At 42.0% G+C, this 17,317-nt stretch overlaps 1 protein-coding gene across 1 annotated transcript in view; it reads right to left on the bottom strand.

Annotated features, from left to right (window-relative positions):
- Positions 1 to 203: 203 nt before the first annotated feature.
- Positions 204 to 17,317, bottom strand: part of ATP6V0D2 (ATPase H+ transporting V0 subunit d2) — a 35,289-nt gene continuing 18,175 nt past the window's right edge. Inside the window, exons 4-8 of the mRNA XM_040354572.1 lie at positions 15,850 to 15,929; positions 11,323 to 11,400; positions 8,182 to 8,358; positions 4,581 to 4,658; positions 204 to 424 (exon numbers count right to left, since the gene is read on the bottom strand). Coding sequence (XP_040210506.1) covers positions 263 to 424; positions 4,581 to 4,658; positions 8,182 to 8,358; positions 11,323 to 11,400; positions 15,850 to 15,929 — 575 coding nt within the window. The 3' untranslated portion in view covers positions 204 to 262. The remainder of the gene's footprint in view (positions 425 to 4,580; positions 4,659 to 8,181; positions 8,359 to 11,322; positions 11,401 to 15,849; positions 15,930 to 17,317) is intronic.

Raw genomic sequence — 17,317 nt, 5'->3', positions numbered from 1 at the left:
CATACAAACACTGCATTCCTGTAGATATGAATACCTCTGCCTCCAATGCCGGCAAAGATGGCCCTTCGCATTGGGTTTATGGGTAGGTATGCTCGTGTGAATGTGACCTTACACAACTTGTAACAGCATGTAATAAAACCTACCAGAACTCAAGTTCAAATCTATATACAGTATTCAAGGAGTTCAATCACGGCACAGTTGAACACTGCAGAATGGGTCAGTGTTTAATAAATAATAGGCGATAATCTGAGTGGTAATGTTTCTACAGAATGGGGATGTAATTATTAATCTTCGTTCTGTGCCTCTGAGAAATGCACTCAGCAATCCAGACAACATTCCGACATTCCTGTTCCTTCAGCTTCACGTAAGCGTAGAAGACACCAAAGTGGAACTGATTGTTGAACGCCAGCACGTTCATTTTAACCTTTAAAACAAAACAAAAAAAAACAAAACATTTATACGGGCTGTAAATTATGTACAAGCACTTTAAAACAATCCTTAACCGTAAACTGAAACAATGAAACGCTACACCAATGGCGTCTCTGTCAAGTGGTACTCTATCAAGTTTGCATGTTAACTTTATGACTGATCCGACACAGAAGTCACACAACTTCTGATCTGACTTTGCCCTGAGACTTCAGGTCTGATTTCCATGCAACTTCAATGAACAGGATCCAATTTTAATCCGACTTTGAGATGATTGCGACTTGTCCTTTGAACAATCAAAACAATTCCTTTGGCTCTGGTATGAAACCTAATGCCAAATATATATATATATATAAAAAATAAAATAAAAAATGGCATGGAGTCCACCCTCCCCCCTAAATCCATGGATCTTGAGGGGGAAACCAATGCCAAAAAACAAAACAAAAAAAAAAACATTGTGGGGTTCCCCCCCCCCCCAAGAACATACCTGACCCTTTGATCTGGTATGGATTTTGAGGGTAACCCCCCACACCAAAGAAAATAAAAAGCAGCTTGGGGTCCCACCACAGATCCATACCAGACCCTTATTCGAGCATGCAGCCTGGCTGGTCAGGAAAGGGGGGGGGGGCGAGGGACATCCCCCTTCCTGAACCATACCAAGCCACAAGCCCTCAACATGGGGGGGTGCTTTGGGGCATGAGGGACGTTTTTTTTTTGCTTGCGGCTTACCCTTATAATCCATACTAGACTGAAGGGTCTGGTATGGTCTTGGGGGGATACCATGCCTTTATTTTTTTGGTGTGGGGTAGCCCCTCAAGATCCATATCAGACTCAAAGGGCCTGGTATGGATTTAGGGGGGGGGGGGGTAACACCATTTATGTTAGGAGATTTTACATCGCTAACATTGCATACACTTGATCTCAGAGCACAAGTCGCATGCCACAAGTCAGATCAGTTAACATGATGATCCGACCTGGATGCGACTTCCATTCAAACCAATGGGCTGAAATTGTGCCCAAGTTGGATCAAGGTAGTGCAGGAGCCTTTTTCAGAGTCAGACCAGTTAAGATGGCTCTCATAGGGAACCATTCATTTTGACATGTCATGGAAATTGTGCTCTCGAAGTCGGAGCTCATGTCGGACCAATGTGAACCCACCCGAATCAATGAAAAGTGAGTAGTGTGGGGTAACCTAAAGCAACCAATCAGATCCACCTTTCTTTCATTTTTAGAAGCATTTGATGCAATTAAAGGTGATTGTTAATTGGCTACTTCTGATCATTTCAAGTTGGGCATTGCCTTATTGAAGCTGAACACCAGCACAGCTAAATACACAGGTAGATACAAATATATATATAGAGGGGCAGATCCACAAAGAGAGTACGGCGGCGTATCTACTGATACGCCGGCGTACTTTCAAATTTCCAGCGTCGTATCTTTGTTTTGAATCCTCAAAACAAGATACGACGGCATCTGGGTTAGATCCGACAGGCGTACGTCTTCGTACGCCTTCGGATCTAAGATGCAATTCTTCGGCGTCCGCTGGGTGGCGTTCCCGTCGTTTTCCGCGTTGAGTATGCAAATTAGCCATTTCCGACGATCCACGAACGTACGAGCGGCCGTCGCATTATTTTACGTCGTCTCTAGTCGGCTTTTTTCGGCGTATAGTTAAAGCTGCTGTTTGGTGGCGTACTCAATGTTAAGTATGGCCGTCGTTCCCGCGTATAATTTAAAACATTTTTTTTTTTGCGTAAGTCGTCCGTGAATCGGGCTGAACGTAATTTTCGTCGAAGGTCAAAACAATGACGTCCTTGCACGGCGGGAAATTTAAGGACGGCGCATGCGCAGTTCAATCAGCGCAGGGACGCGCTTCATTTAAATGAAACACGCCCCCCTACTCGCCGATTTGAATTAGCCGCCGTTACGCCGCGAGAGATACACTACGCCGCCGTAACTTACGGCGCAAATTCTTTCAGGATTCAAACCAACAAAAGTAAGTTACGGCGGCGTAGCGTATCTCAGATACGCTGCGCCGGGGCAGATCTTTGTGGATCTGCCCCATAGTATAGAGTTTAGTCTACCTGACAGCATTTACATTTCTGTCCATCCAGTCCTGTGATTTACACAACTCTGGCACACAAAATAGCCCTGCTGCAGTTAATAAACACAGGTCTTGTTCATCCCCCAGCATGTGACTGGATGTGAAATGAGAAGCAGCAGACAGATGAGCTCATCTCTCTGTCACCCTGCTCTCCTCCTATCAGTATGTTCCATAATAGCAAATGCACATGGGTGACTGGTTCTTTGTGTTGTTTCTCCCTCTCTCAGTCTGAGGACTACTGTACAAAGGACTGCTACATTCCAAATAAAATGACACTGCTTCAATAAAAAATACAATTAATATTATTATTATTATTATTGTATTCATAAATACAGAGCTAAATTAATTTGTGTTTTTTTTTTATCTGCCTGTACTTCAGCTTAAAAAAAAGGAAAATAAAGAAATAAATTGCAGCAAATTTCTGTCTTTGTACAAAATTCTACATTATGTGACTGAAATATGTAGCAATTTACAGCAATTTGAAACCTTTGTAGGAAATGACACTTTCAGGGAGTAGACAAGCCACAGATCTGTATCAGAAAATAATTCTACTTATTCCTACATTGACTAGATGGGGCCATGTTATTAGTAAAATATTTCAGAGATGTTAGGTGTACCGTGTTTTTTTCCATTAATGTTGATCTCCAAACAACGGAAAAAAAACAACAAAAAATCTAATACAGTTCTGCAATAAGTACAACTGTTAAATGTCATTTTAAATATAAGAATTCCAGTCTGTAAAATAAATAATAAACAAAATAAAAGTCAGTAGCTACAAATATTCCCACCCTGTGATGCCAGCGAATTGGCATTGACTTTCTGAACCTAGAAAGAAGACCGAAGCTGTGGCATCAGACAGTCCAGGGGAGCGCCGCCAAACGGGTAAGTGCGGACCTTGAGGGGACCACCTGCGCCCTCCTAAAATGCTCCAGAACCAGCCACCCCTGAGGGGGAGTGTGTCTAGCTTTCCAGCACCAGATCGCCACTCCTTACCTCTGCAAGCTCTCCCAGGATTGGCTGCTCTGGATTGAGGATCAGTGTTTCAATAGCGAATATGAATTCGCTGTTGTAACACCTGGGTGGGCACCTGGCGCAATGCTCTGCGCCTCGTGCCCACCCTATTTTAAAGCCGATTAGAGCCTCTAATCAGGTACTTAAAAATAACACCCCTGTCGCTATAATTCACGTGCCCGGCATCCTGAAAGGTGCCGGACGCATTAATAGGGGGTGGATAGAGCATGGGGGTGGTGGCCGTGGATAGAGGGGGTGGCGCTCCAGCGCCCCTAATGGACGGGCCGCCACTGCCAGGAGGAGTGTAAAGGTGGGAGGGTAGTCCTGTGACATCATGACTCTGCCTCCCAAGTTCCGGCATTGAGATCCTTCCACCCATGTCCAATATTTACAGGGCTCATGCAGGCGCACAGAAAAATAATTGGAAGGTAAAAATACATAGATTCAATTTGGAGATGTGGGTACTTTACTATGTGCCTTTGTTTTATATTACATACCCTGCGGGTTTACAACCACTAAAAACTCTTTGCTTTATATTGTAGATGCAGCAAAGGGGATAGCACTCAGGTAGGGATGGGTTTCATAAAGGGTTGCCTTAATAGGAAACCCTTGCATCACAGTACAGTAAAACCTTGGTTTGAGAGTAACTTGGTTTGAGAGCGTTTTGTTTAAATACATTTTGCCTTGATATATGAGCGATGTCTTGATATAAGAGTAGCGTCATGTCACAACTGAGTATAAAAAACAAGAGAGGAGCCTCTAAGTGTAGCAATATGGTTACATTTAGCAACTTATTGCTGCACTTAGAGGTGCCTCTCTTTTCTTTTATACCCTGTAAAAAAAATGCTTTGATATACAAGTGCTTTGGATTACAAGCATGTTTCTGGAACGAATTATGCTCACAAACCAAGGTTTTACTGTATGGTTAGTTATATAGTGAGTAAACTTCACCCAGGTGAGATATTATACATTTCAAAGAACAGGTACTTTATTACAGATACACAGATTTAGTCATTTCTCAGTTAGTTGGGGAAGCTCTTACTTCGTGCTCAAAAAACTTGTCTTCCAATGTCTTCTCTCCGGTTCCATTTCCAATCCCTTCAAACATAGCTCTATACTCCTGAAAAGGGAAACCAGTGTTCTGTTATCCATCAGGTCATGGGCTGCCAGTTGAAGAACATTTTGCTAATGATATTGGAAGAAGACTGCTCACTGGCTATATGTTGATCCATATTCAAACCATTGTATAGTGGCCCATGGTGGCCTAAGAAATGCAAGCATGTATGTAGCAATCAGCCTGTGTATAATATAAATGTGTTCTGCAAGTGCAAGTCCTTATTGTAACATCCAGATATGCACTATACTACCAAAAGTTTTGGGATGCCTGCCTTTACACGCACATTAACCTTAAAGGAGAAGTATAGCCAAAGCTTGTTTGGCTGTACTTCTCCTATGAATCACAGGAGTGCAGTTCGTTTTGCAGTCCTTTGACTAATTTTCACAGAAGTCGGTCCATGTACCGCGTCATCAAGACAATGGGAGTCTGAAACTGACACCCAGCTCAGCCTCTCAGCGAGCTGTGACTCACAGTCTGCAGCTCTCTGCTCGGGGAGCTGTCAGAACCGAGCGATCGGCGGTGTTCGATCGATGGGTTCTCAGGAACGCTGTAAAATGCATCAAAAACGGGAACGCAACTAAACACACTAAAAATGCACTGGAACACACATGTCCTTATTTAAGGTTAAAAAAAAAAAAGGGACTGTTGGAGATTCAAAAGACATATAGAAGCTGACTCATCCCACCAAGCTCTACCATAACTATAATATCACCTTTGCATGGTCTGATCCTGTCAAATTTACCAATGTCTATGAAGTATAAACGCCTAAATGAACATTTATAAACAAGCAGGTAGGTCTTCAACCCCAATGGATCAAATGTTAGCAAAATCTGCTACCATCAAGCCAACAATATATATTGTAGATGGTGGTTGGATGTTAGCATGTGTTCAAACCACTAAACAATCTGTCTTCTATTCAGTAAGCACCAAGGCCTGATTCACACCTATGCATTTTTTTGTGCGTTTTCAGTTTTGCAGAAACACACTACAGTCTAGACATGTGCATTTGTTTTCGTCCGAATGCATTTTCGTCTGAATTTCGGGTATTTTCATTACCATTTTAACAAACGTAAATGAACGAGCAGAATCCGAAATCCGAAAGATTCGACATAAAAAAATGCTTTATTTTCATTTTCGTTGCTACAACAGTTCGATATAGATAGGAGATTCGACATGACGCTGACAATAGCAATCCGTGTCTATCGAATCTGCGGTCGAATGTGCCGAACCTAACTATTAGTCCAAGATTATTCTACATAGAGAGGAAAGATTTGACATTATAGAGACAGTGTTGGGGTAGACCATTCGACATGAACGACGAAGATTCAACGAAGCAGAGAAAAACATACAAACGTTGAATCTGTCATTGAAGGTTTATGGTGTCTATGGAAAGTTCTATGAAGATTCGACAAGCAGCTAAACTGTGTGACGCCGCAATCATACATTTTCGGTCAAATCCTCTGCCCATAGGCTATAGAAGAATTTGAATGTTAGTTGACTAGTAATAAAAATGTATAAATATAATTATTACTAGTGTCATACAACATTAGAATTCTTCTATAGCTTGTAGGCGGAACATTAGACCAGAAATGTATAATTGCGGCGTCGTACAGTTTACCTGCTACGTCGAATCTTCTTAGAACATTCGACAGACACCATAAACCTTCATTTGACAGATTCGACCTTAATTAATTCGGATTTTTGGACGAATGCATTTTATAAAGAAACAAAATAAAAACTAATTTCTGGAGTAACTAAATATATTTATTTTTCGGATAAAAGCGAAATTCCGAAACATAATATTTCAGTGTGCACATGTCTACTACAGTCCATTTAACATGGTTTCCTATGGGTCATGTTCACATCTGTGCATTTTATGGAAAGGGCCAGACACTTTTTTCTGGTTTTTGGTTTCAATGGGCCAGATTCAGAAAGAGATACGACGGCGTATCTCCTGATACGCCGTCGTATCTCTGAGTTCCGACGGTCGTATCTATGTGACTGATTCAGAGAATCAGTTACGCATAGATATCCCTAAGATCCGCCAGGTGTAAGTGTTTTACACCATCGGATCTTAGGCTGCAATTCCAGGCTGGCCGCTAGGTGGCGCTTCCGTATTTTTACGCGAGGAATATGCAAATGAGGAGTTACGCCGATTCAGAAATGACCGACCGCCCGGTGCTTTTTTTTTACGTCGTTTGCGTTCGGCTTTTTCCGGCGTATAGTTACCCCTGCTATATGAGGGGTAGCTAATGTCTATATGAGGGGTAGCTAATGTTAAGTATGGGCGTCGTTCCCGCGCCGAGTTTTGCATTTTTTACGTCGTTTGCATTAGTCGTTCGCGAATACGGCTGGACGTAATTTACGTTCACGACGAAAGCATGACGAGTTCCCAACGTCATTTGGAGCATGCGCACTGGGATTCAGTGGCGACCGGCGCATGCGGAGTTTGTTCGGCTCGGGGACGCATATCATTTAAATGATACACGCCCCCTACCCGCCGAATTTGAATTCCGCCGGGTGGATTTACGCTATGCCGCCGCAACTTTACAGGCAAGTGCTTTGTGAATACAGCACTTGCCTGAAAAACTTGCGGCGGCGTAACGTAAATGAGTTACGTTACGCCAGCAGAAAGATCCGCTGATCTTTCTGAATCTGGCCCATAGACTTCAATGAAGCAAAAGGATTAGGGGGTTTATTTATTTATTTATTATAGTATAGTATTCATTAGTTGTATTTATTGTTTATTTATGATTATTTTTATCTATTTGTGTATCTATTTTACATGTATTTATTCATGTATTATTATTAGTAGTAATAGTAGTAGTAGTATTAATACGCTAACCCTAAAAAAAAATAAAAAAAAAAATAATAATAATGAGATAATAAATAAAATATTAACCCCTAACCCAAACCCTAACCCCTAATCCTAACTCTAACCCTAACCCCTAATCCTAACTCTAACCCTAACCCCTAATCCTAACTCTAACCCAAACCCCTAATCCTAACTCTAACCCTAACCTTAACTCTAGCCCTTTACCCTAACAAAAACATGAATACCAGTAATAATTATAAAAAAATAAATAAAAGCTGATGGAAAAGCTAAAAAAGCTGAAAAAAAACTAGCAACAAATGATGCAACAGATGATAGTTTTCTCTATTGGTTAATAGAAAACGCTGTATAAAAATGCACCACAATTGCGCATTAAAAAGCACGAAAGGACGCGGTAAAAACACTCAAAGGCGCTATGCTCAGGTGTGAATGCAACCTTAAACAGGCATTCTGTATGCTAGTAATGCAGGATAAAGAATGGATTTCAGTAAAGCTGGAAGAGACTTGACAAAACAATTCCTGGACTAAAAACAAAACCTCGTTTACAGTCTTGCTGAACTTTGATCCCTTTGAGTATTTATGCCAAACAATGAAATATAGGTGGCATTTTTCAGGTGGTTCAGGATTCATACTTACGGCTATAACAGTATATGATAAGATATATACATTACACATGAAGGTGTATGGACTTACAGCATAATATTCAGCTGTGCTTTTCACTTGCTCGTAGTCTTCAGCGTCGGCGAGTAACCCCAGCCCCTCTGGGTACAGCTTCCCACATGTTGGGTACAAGGTCTTTCTGTCCTCCTTGTTAAGCTCAGTGCCAAAAGAGTTTATAGTGATAATAAATGCCCTTCTATCTGCTTCAAACTAGAATAGGAAAAAAGTGAAATATATCTTTATAAAGAAAAAAAGATTTATCATGGCAAAAATACATCTGTCAGAACCTAAATGATACAAACATGCTCCAGGTTTACACTGCAGACATCAAAGTTGCATTATTAGTAGCCCCATTTCTAATGGTGTTTGGTGTAGTCTGATAACATCTAGTGGCCAGTAACTTTAGCCATTTAATAAGTCATTCACTTGTGTTGTCATGCACTATAAATACTAAATCAAGACCAGTATATAAGTTCCTAATTTGTATACATTTTTTTGTGCTTGATCAGCCTCTTGGTATCATCATAGTTAAAGGGGTTGTAAAGGTAAAAGTTTTTTCACCTTACTGCATTCTATGCAGTAAGGTGAAAAAACATCTGCCGATTAGAGGCCCCCTGAACCGCCCCTTTACTTACCTGACCCCTCGAAAGTCCTGCGTCGTCTTCCCGACTCTTTCATTGGTTGATTGAAACAGCGCAGCCATTGGCCTGCGCTGCTGTCAATCACATCCAATGATGTGACGCGCGCCGGGGGGTGGGGCCTGAGTGATACAGTCGGCAGCTATGGCCGCCGGCTGTATCACGGGAGTGCGCCCGCAAAGACTCAACACCATCCTCGCTCGCATGAAGGTGTTGAGTCCTTGCGGGGGGAGCCGAGACAGCTGCCGAGGGACCCCCAGAAGACCAGGTTCGGGGCCACTCTGTGCAAAACGAGCTGCACAGTGGAGGTAAGTATAACATGTTTGTTATTTAAAAAAAATGTTTTTTTAACTTTAGCGATCCTTTAATTTACTAATTAATATACAAGACATACTGATGTTGCAATGCATAAGATCACCTCCTCCAGTCCACTGTAACATTTTCTGAGTCCTGTCCCCCAGTTTTCTGTTCCTTCATATGAAGGTCATAATTACATCACAGAGTCTGATTTGGAAATGCTCTCTTAGTGCTAGGGGTGTCCTGGGATACTATCCAGATCATCTCTAACATAATCTAGTGTTATAATACTGACCCACCTAAAGAATCAACCACTAAACTTAGAGATCAATCTGGCATCCATGATCCTTGGCATACATGAATAATGAACCTTTTCATACAGACATCACTTTTTTCATTCCTATCTAGGTTGCCTAGATGAAGTATGAAAAAATACTTTGAAACAGCATGATACATAAACAGAGCTCCAATAGTTCATTCTGTAGGCACCAGAGGAAGCCACATGAGCTATGACCTTGGGACTCCTCTAGGTGGCCACTGTTTTGTCTGCATCAGTTCTCCTGCTGGAATAGTGCTCTTATTTTTGTTTTCTTATATATAGTTTAACAGATTTCAGGGGGGGTACAGGCATTACACCTGTAAGGGGCCCCGATGGTGGTCCCCAGGCCCCCCCCCCCCAGCTTATTATCTCGTGTCAGGTGAGAAGAGATTGCACTTGTTTCGGCAGCACCCCTACCCCCCCCCCCCCCCGCCGGTTCTCTGCTCCAGGTAGACCCTGCCTAAAGCTGTGTAAGGGCCCCCAAATTTGTGATGGCTGCCCTGACTAGTAGGCCATGACATCAAGGAAAGTATTGAGCTTGCAGGCTCATTGCCTGTTAGTCCAAAAACAAATTGCCTTGAACTGTTTTAAGAAGTAAATTGACAAATCACACACATAGGTTCGACTAAGGCCGCGTACAGACGAGCATACATGTACGATGAAACCGGTCCGCCGGACCGTTTTCACCGTACATGTCTGCCCGGGGATTTCTGTATGGTGGCTGTACTCACCATCATACAGAAATCCGCACGTAAACAATACGCGGGGCGTGTCCGCGCCGTCGCCGTGACGATGACGCGGCGACCCTGCCAGTTCAATGCTACCACGCATGCGTCGAGGTCATTCGACGCATGCGAGGGATGGCGGGCGCTCGGACATGTACGGTAGGTCTGTACAGACGACCGAACATGTCCGAGCGGGCAGGATTTCAGCGGGCTGTTTTAAAACAAGTCCAGAAATATTTGCCCGCTGGAAAAAGGCCCGGCGGGCAAATGTATGCTGGAATCCTGTCCGCTCGGGCCTACACACGACCGAACATGTTACGGGCAAAACACATCGTTTTGCTCGTCGAGTTCCTTGTGAAGCCGCCGAGGATCTCGGCGAGCCGAAATTTCCCATTGAACAACGAGGAAATAGAAAACATGTTCTCTATTTGGCCCGACGAGATCCTCGTCGGCTTCCTCGGCCAAAAGTGTACACACGACCGGGTTTCTCGGCAGACTACGGCTCCGATCAAGTTTCTGGCTGAATTCTGCCGAGAAACTCGGTCGTGTGTACGGGGGCCTTAATGGACTTGTGTCTTTTTTCAACCTTGCCTACTTTGCAACAATGACAATAGGAAAGGTAAGTAGGACCAAAAAAAGGGGGGGGGGGTGTTAGGTAAAGGGAATAGGAATTAAAAACAATGGATATCCTGGCATGTATATAAGCTTTCGCTTTTGTGTGTGATTATAGACATTGCAGGTGGTTTTTGGGAGACAGAATGGTCAAAGTCTCCACCACTATGCTCAACCATCAGTGATGACAGAAGCACAAAGTTACACAGAAAGGATACATAATCATCTATCATACACAATTAATCAATTACAAGTATTCCCCAGACAGATAACTTTCTGCAGATTTAAATGCCAACCGACATGCCCAAGACTGATAGCATTTAGAATGTGCATCTCATGTACTATGTCTTCCATAAGGCAGTACAGTATTGGTCTACTGTTGGTCTATCATTCCCATAGACAGTGCAGACAAGAACTGCTCTTATGATACTGCTGTAGGTATTGGTGCACAAATGCCATATGGTACATATAGACCTTACAAATATCCAACCTTATTCCAAAGGTATTTTCATTAATGTGAAATGGATGTTAAAAAATAGGTTAGTTTTTAGTTTTTCTGTATGTCATACACATATGTTTGTACCTCGAGAATAGGACACATAATTTCTTCGGTCGTCCCTCCGAGACCTTTGCAGAACTTGTAAAATGCTTCCAAATAAGACTGGCAGAGAAAACAAATTCATTAATTTCTATACAGGCTACCTTGTCTTGAGCATATATTACTCTTATTTACTATAAAAAAATAATAATAAATACATATATATATATATATATATATATATATATATATATATATATATATACACACACACACCGTTATTTATATCAGTATTTACAGTTCCAGTGCGTTCCAGTTCCCAAAAAAAAAAAAGTAGAACATGCTGCATTTTTCCTGCACTGGGACAATGTAAAGCGCATCAAAAATGCACTGGAATGCATCAAAAAGGTGTCAAAAACGTGCATGCAGAAAAGCATCTGTAATGCATCCGGACTGCATTTCTATGGTGTGAGCTGGCCCTCAGGCAGGTTATGAACCTTGACTTATGCCATTCCTGAAGAGTGTATATTTCATTTTTTTCAACAAAAAAAACACAGACAATTTTGAAAAAAAAAAAAAATAGATTTTTTTACTTTCTGCTATAAAACCAAACCAATAAAAAAATGTAAAAAAAACAACAAATTTCTTCATCAGTTTAGGCCAATATGTATTCTGCTACATACTTTTGGTGAAAAAAAGTCCAGATAAACGTATATTTATTGGTTCGCGCAAAAGTTGTAGTGTCTACAAACTATGGGATATTTTTATTTATTTACTTTTACTAGTAATTGCGGTGATCCGATATTTCGGTGGACAAATTAGACACTAACTCACACTTTTGTACACTTTTTGGGGACCAGTAACACTGATAAAGTGATCAGTGCTAAAAATATGCACTGTCACTGTACTAATGACACTGGCTGGGAAGGGGTTAACATCAGGGGCAATCGAAGGTTTAACTGCATGCCCAGCCTGTGATTAAGTATAGTGGGGGAGGTGCTTTTGCCAGTGGAAGGCGTGGAAAGCGCCCCTGCTTTACAGGAACACAGGATTCTATGTCTTCTGTACTGACAGAACTGTGATCTGCCTTGTTTACATAAGCAGACTACTGTTCTGCCTGTGTACCGAAGCATCAGCAGGTGTCGACACACATCGAGTCCACCATACCCGTCGATCAGCTCCTGCTGTGTATAATGAGACCCGGAAGTGTCAGATCACGTACTAGGTACGTGACCTGGCACAGAGTGGCCGCCCTGCCACAGTATATGTACGGTGGGTGGTCCTCAAGTGGTTAACGTGACAAATTACATATTTATTCTGCAAAAATAAGGCATATACTTCTACTTCTTAACTACTTGCCGACCTGCCGCCGCAGTTCTACGGCGGCAGGTCGGCTCCCCTGAGTGAGAGCCCGTACAATAACATCGGCTCTCTAAGCGCCCCCCGCTCGCCCCTGACTCCCGTGCGGGTGCCTGGCTGGCGCGATCGCCGCCGGGCACCCGCGATTGCTCGTTGCAGAGCGAGGACCGGGAGCTGTGTGTGTAAACACACAGCTCCTGGTCCTGTCAGGGGGAGAAATGCCTGACCGTCTGTTCATACAATGTATGAACAGCGATCAGTCATTTCCCCTAGTGAGGCCACCCCCCTACAGTTAGAACACACCCAGGGAACACACTTAACCCCTTCCCCGCTCCCTAGTGTTAACCCCTTCCCTGCCAGTGACATATTTATAGTAATCAATGCATTTTTATAGAACTGATCGCTATAAAAATGCCAATGGTCCCAAAAATGTGTCAAAAGTGTCTGAAGTGTCCGCCATAATGTCGCAGTACCGAAAAAAAATCGCTGATCGCCGCCATTACTAGTAAAAAAAAATAATAAAAATGCCATAAAACTACCCCCTATTTGTAAACGCTATAACTTTTGCGCAAACCAATCAACAAACGTTTATTGCGATTTTTTATTTTTTTTGAAAAATATGTAGAAGAATACATATCGGCCTAAACTGAGGAAAAAAAATCGTTTTTTTTATATATTTTTGGGGGATATTTATTATGGTAAAAAGTAAAAAATATTCATTTTTTTAAAAATTGTCGCTCTATTTTTGTTTATAGCGCAAAAACTAAAAACCGCAGAGGTGATCAAATACCACCAAAAGAAAGCTCTATTTGTGGGAAAAAAAGGACGCCAATTTTGTTTGGGAGCCACGTCGCACGACCGCGCAATTGTCAGTTAAAGCGACGCAGTGCCAAATCGCAAAAAGTGCTCTGGTCTTTGACCAGCAATATGGTCCGGGGGGGGTTAAGTGGTTAATGGACCTATAATTGAGGTTTCATGAAATAGCTTCTTACTGTGATTGTATTCCTCCTCAGCAAGCTCCCAATTCTCTCCTTTTTCCTCTTACTTATGTTTGTTTTGAAATAGCAGTGCACATCAATTTAGTGTCACTTTAAACTCTTAGCTGTCTCTTTTTTTTTAAGGGCATGGTTCTGTCTGGAGCACATATGCCAACCGCTAGCTCCTTGTTTACTTTACTGCTAAAATTTGTACATGCTAGAACAAAATAATATACAATCAGACTGGGTTCACACATATTAAAGATGTGGATTTTGCCACATCCAATTCGCATGACAGGAGATTGTGACCGACTCCCTATGGAGCCGGTTCACATATCTCCGTTGCGACTGCGGAGCTGCTTGCACAGGAACTATGCGTCTTTGGCTCAGTTTCAGGGAAGGAAAGAATTCAGGCAAAAATTTGTCCCTGAAGCAGAGAACAGGGACCCTCCGGACCTCTGCTGCGAGCCGCATCTATCATAGGTGTGAACCCAGCCTCAAGATAATTGGTTAATTAAACTTGTGCTCCATTATAGGCTCCGTTCACACCATAGCCTTCCAGATTGCAGGTTCTGGAACTTCTTTTGGGAGGAAGGCGTTCCGCAATTCTGTTTGCGCGATTTTACCACGATTCGTCGGGCGACAATCGTGGCAAAATAGTGCCGCGATTGGGGTGCCATTGAAAGCAACGGGAGCAAGCACATTCCGCGTTTTGCGGCATTTTGGGATTGTGGGCAGAATCGCGGCAATTCCGCCTGCGATGAAGAACGCCATGGTGTGAACGGAGCCTTACAGTTGTAGTTCATTTTGTTTTTTTCTTTTGTTTGTTTCATTTTAACTATTTACAGAAGGCTTATCTGTTTAGTATTTATATACTTTTCTGTTTTTGTTTATGTATGGTAGTAAACACCTTTTCTGCAATGTATTTACTATTTGTGTATTGTTTATATTAAAGCTGTAGGGTATTCTTATATTTTGCTCCACTGGTTCTGCCTTTCTCCATCATCAGCCCACTAATAAAAAATAAAATAAAAATGAAAACCTTTTTTGTCTATTTTTTGGAAATAGGAGAGTTTTAATAAAGCCACTTTAGCTCAAAATCGTTATCTTTCTTTTGTTACGCTTGCCATACACTAAACATTATGGGCCAGATTCTCAGAGCAAGTACGGCGTACTTTCAAATTTGCCACGTCGTATCTTTAGTTTGAATCCTCAAACCAAGATACGACGGCTTCTGATTTCGATCCGACAGGCGTACGGCTTCGTACGCCTTCTGATCGTAGGTACAATACTTTCGTCGCCCGCTGGGTGGAGTTCGGTCGTTTTCCGTGTCGGGTATGCTAATTAGCTTTTTCCGTCGATCCATGAAGGTACGCACGGCCGTCGTATTCTCTTACGTCGTCGCTAGTCGGCTTTTCCCGGCGTATAGTTAAAGCTGCTATTTTGTGGCGTATAGATAGACTTGCCATGTTAAAGTATGGCCGTCGTTCCCGCGTCGAATTTAATTTATTTATTTTTTTGCGTAAGTTGTCCGTGAATAGAAAAGGACGTAACTCACGTCGAAGTTCAAAAAATTAAGGTTGGTGCGACGTCATTTCGCGCAAAGCACGGCAGGAAATTTCAAAACGGAGCATGCGCAGTTCAATCAGCGCGGGGACGCGCTTCATTTAAATGAATCACGCCCCCTACCCGCCCAATTTGAAATACGCGCCGAGAGATACACTACGCCGCCGTAACTTACGGCGCAAAATCTTCCTGGATTCGACTTAGAGCCAGGTAAGATACAGCGGCGTAGCGTATCTCTGATACGCTGCGCCAGGGCAATTCTATGTGAATCTGGCCCTATAATTCTTTTTTAATCAACTTTCTACAGACTGAACAAAGAAAATCTGACCAATTCCTCCATTCACGCCATATACTGCGGACAGACAAATCACTCACTGCAACTGTTGTATTTTCACAGCTGGCTCCACTAACTGTTGAAATATCATCAGCAACCAGACAAAATTCTTTCCATGTATGGCCAGTTTTAGTTTTTGGGTTTATTTTAAAAAAAAAAGCATACATGGAAAAAGGTGATGGGGTTGATTTACTAAAGGCAAATTATGAACTGTCTATTTGTCTTTAGTAAATCAACTTCTCTACAGTATGTGAGCCTGGACCTTAGTATTTACTGTAGATCAGTTTTCCTGTTATTTATATGTTGTCTTCTATTGTTATATTTGGCAGAACATACCTTGTAAAGCTTGTTGCGCATGATTTCAATGTTCATCTCATCCATGTCGTTTTCTGACAAGCAGTCTTGGAAAAATTCAGCTACAATTACAACACAACGCGGCATTAAGTATAAAAATCCAAAAATATTTTCCTCAGTTTTTACATATTTTTGGTAAAAAAAAAAAAATTGCAATAAGCGTATATTGATTGGTTTGCGCAAAAGTTTTAGCGGCTACAAAACAGGGGATGGATTTATAGAATTTTTTTTTTTTTTACTAGTAAAGGGGTGATCAGCGATTTTTATTGTGAATGCAATATTGTGGCGGACATATCGGACACTTTTGACACATTTTTGGGACCATTCACATTTATACAGCGATCCGTGCTATAAAAATGCACTGATTACTGTATAAATATGACTGGCAGGGAAGGTGTTAACACTAGGGGGCGATCAAGGGGTTAATGTGTTCCCTAGGGAGTGATTCTTACTGTGCTCATTGGGTGCCCCAAAAAAGGTTATTGAGCTGAATATTTGAATATGGATGAGGAATCAACAATGTCTGCTTTGCTCCAATCTGAAATCAATGTTGGATCCAATGCATTCGGTATCACCACTATCATTTTGCATAATATACCCCCAGATCCCTGCCCTCTATAGCGCATTTTAACTGTGATTGCACAAAGGAGAAGATAAAAAGATTAAGTGCTTTCTGTATTCCAGCACCTGAGGGTTGATAATAGCCAAATATATTAACCTAAAGACAAAATGGCCATCATGGCTTCTTCAAGAGAATGGGCCATAATCAAAGCTTGCTGGAAGCAACACCGAGCATAACTAATAAACTGACCCTGGGTAGGCCAGGAAGTAGAAAACCAAGAGTGGACGTAACAATTATGCCACGTACACACGCTTGGATTTTCTGTCGGAAAAACCTAGGATTGAATTCCGCTCAAGCCTGGCTTACATACACCACACGGTCACACAAAAGTTCTCTGAACTTTCGACCGTCAAGAATGCGATGACGTACAACACTACGACGAGAAAATGAAGTTCAATGCTTCCGAGCATGCGTCGGAATTGCTACAGACGATCAGATTTTCCGAAAATTTGAGAACCAGCTCTCTATCTTTTGTTGGCGGAAATTCCGACAGCAAAAGTCCGATAGAGAATACACACAGTCAGAATTTCCGCTCAAAAGCTCACATCGAACTTCTGCTGTCGGAATTTCCGATCGTGTGTACGGGGCATTACTTATCCTTTAAACACAAAGTCCCTCATGTGTGTTTCAGCTAGTGGGGGTTTGTGTTGGGGTTCACAGCTACCATGGGTTTTCGCATTGCAAACTTTTGCCAGAAAAGAAAGAACCCGTAAAGTCATGACAGCTAAAAGTTTGAAGTGATCGATAACCCAGCCATAAAAATTCTGGAGTACCAAACTTGGACTTGCCACCTAATGGCTATGAAAGAATAACTATTCAATATGTAAT

Source organism: Rana temporaria, chromosome 5 (assembly GCF_905171775.1).
Source record: "Rana temporaria chromosome 5, aRanTem1.1, whole genome shotgun sequence".
Classification (NCBI taxonomy): domain Eukaryota; kingdom Metazoa; phylum Chordata; class Amphibia; order Anura; family Ranidae; genus Rana; species Rana temporaria.
Note: the sequence above shows the minus strand (reverse complement) of the source record. Positions and strands in the feature narration are given on the sequence as shown.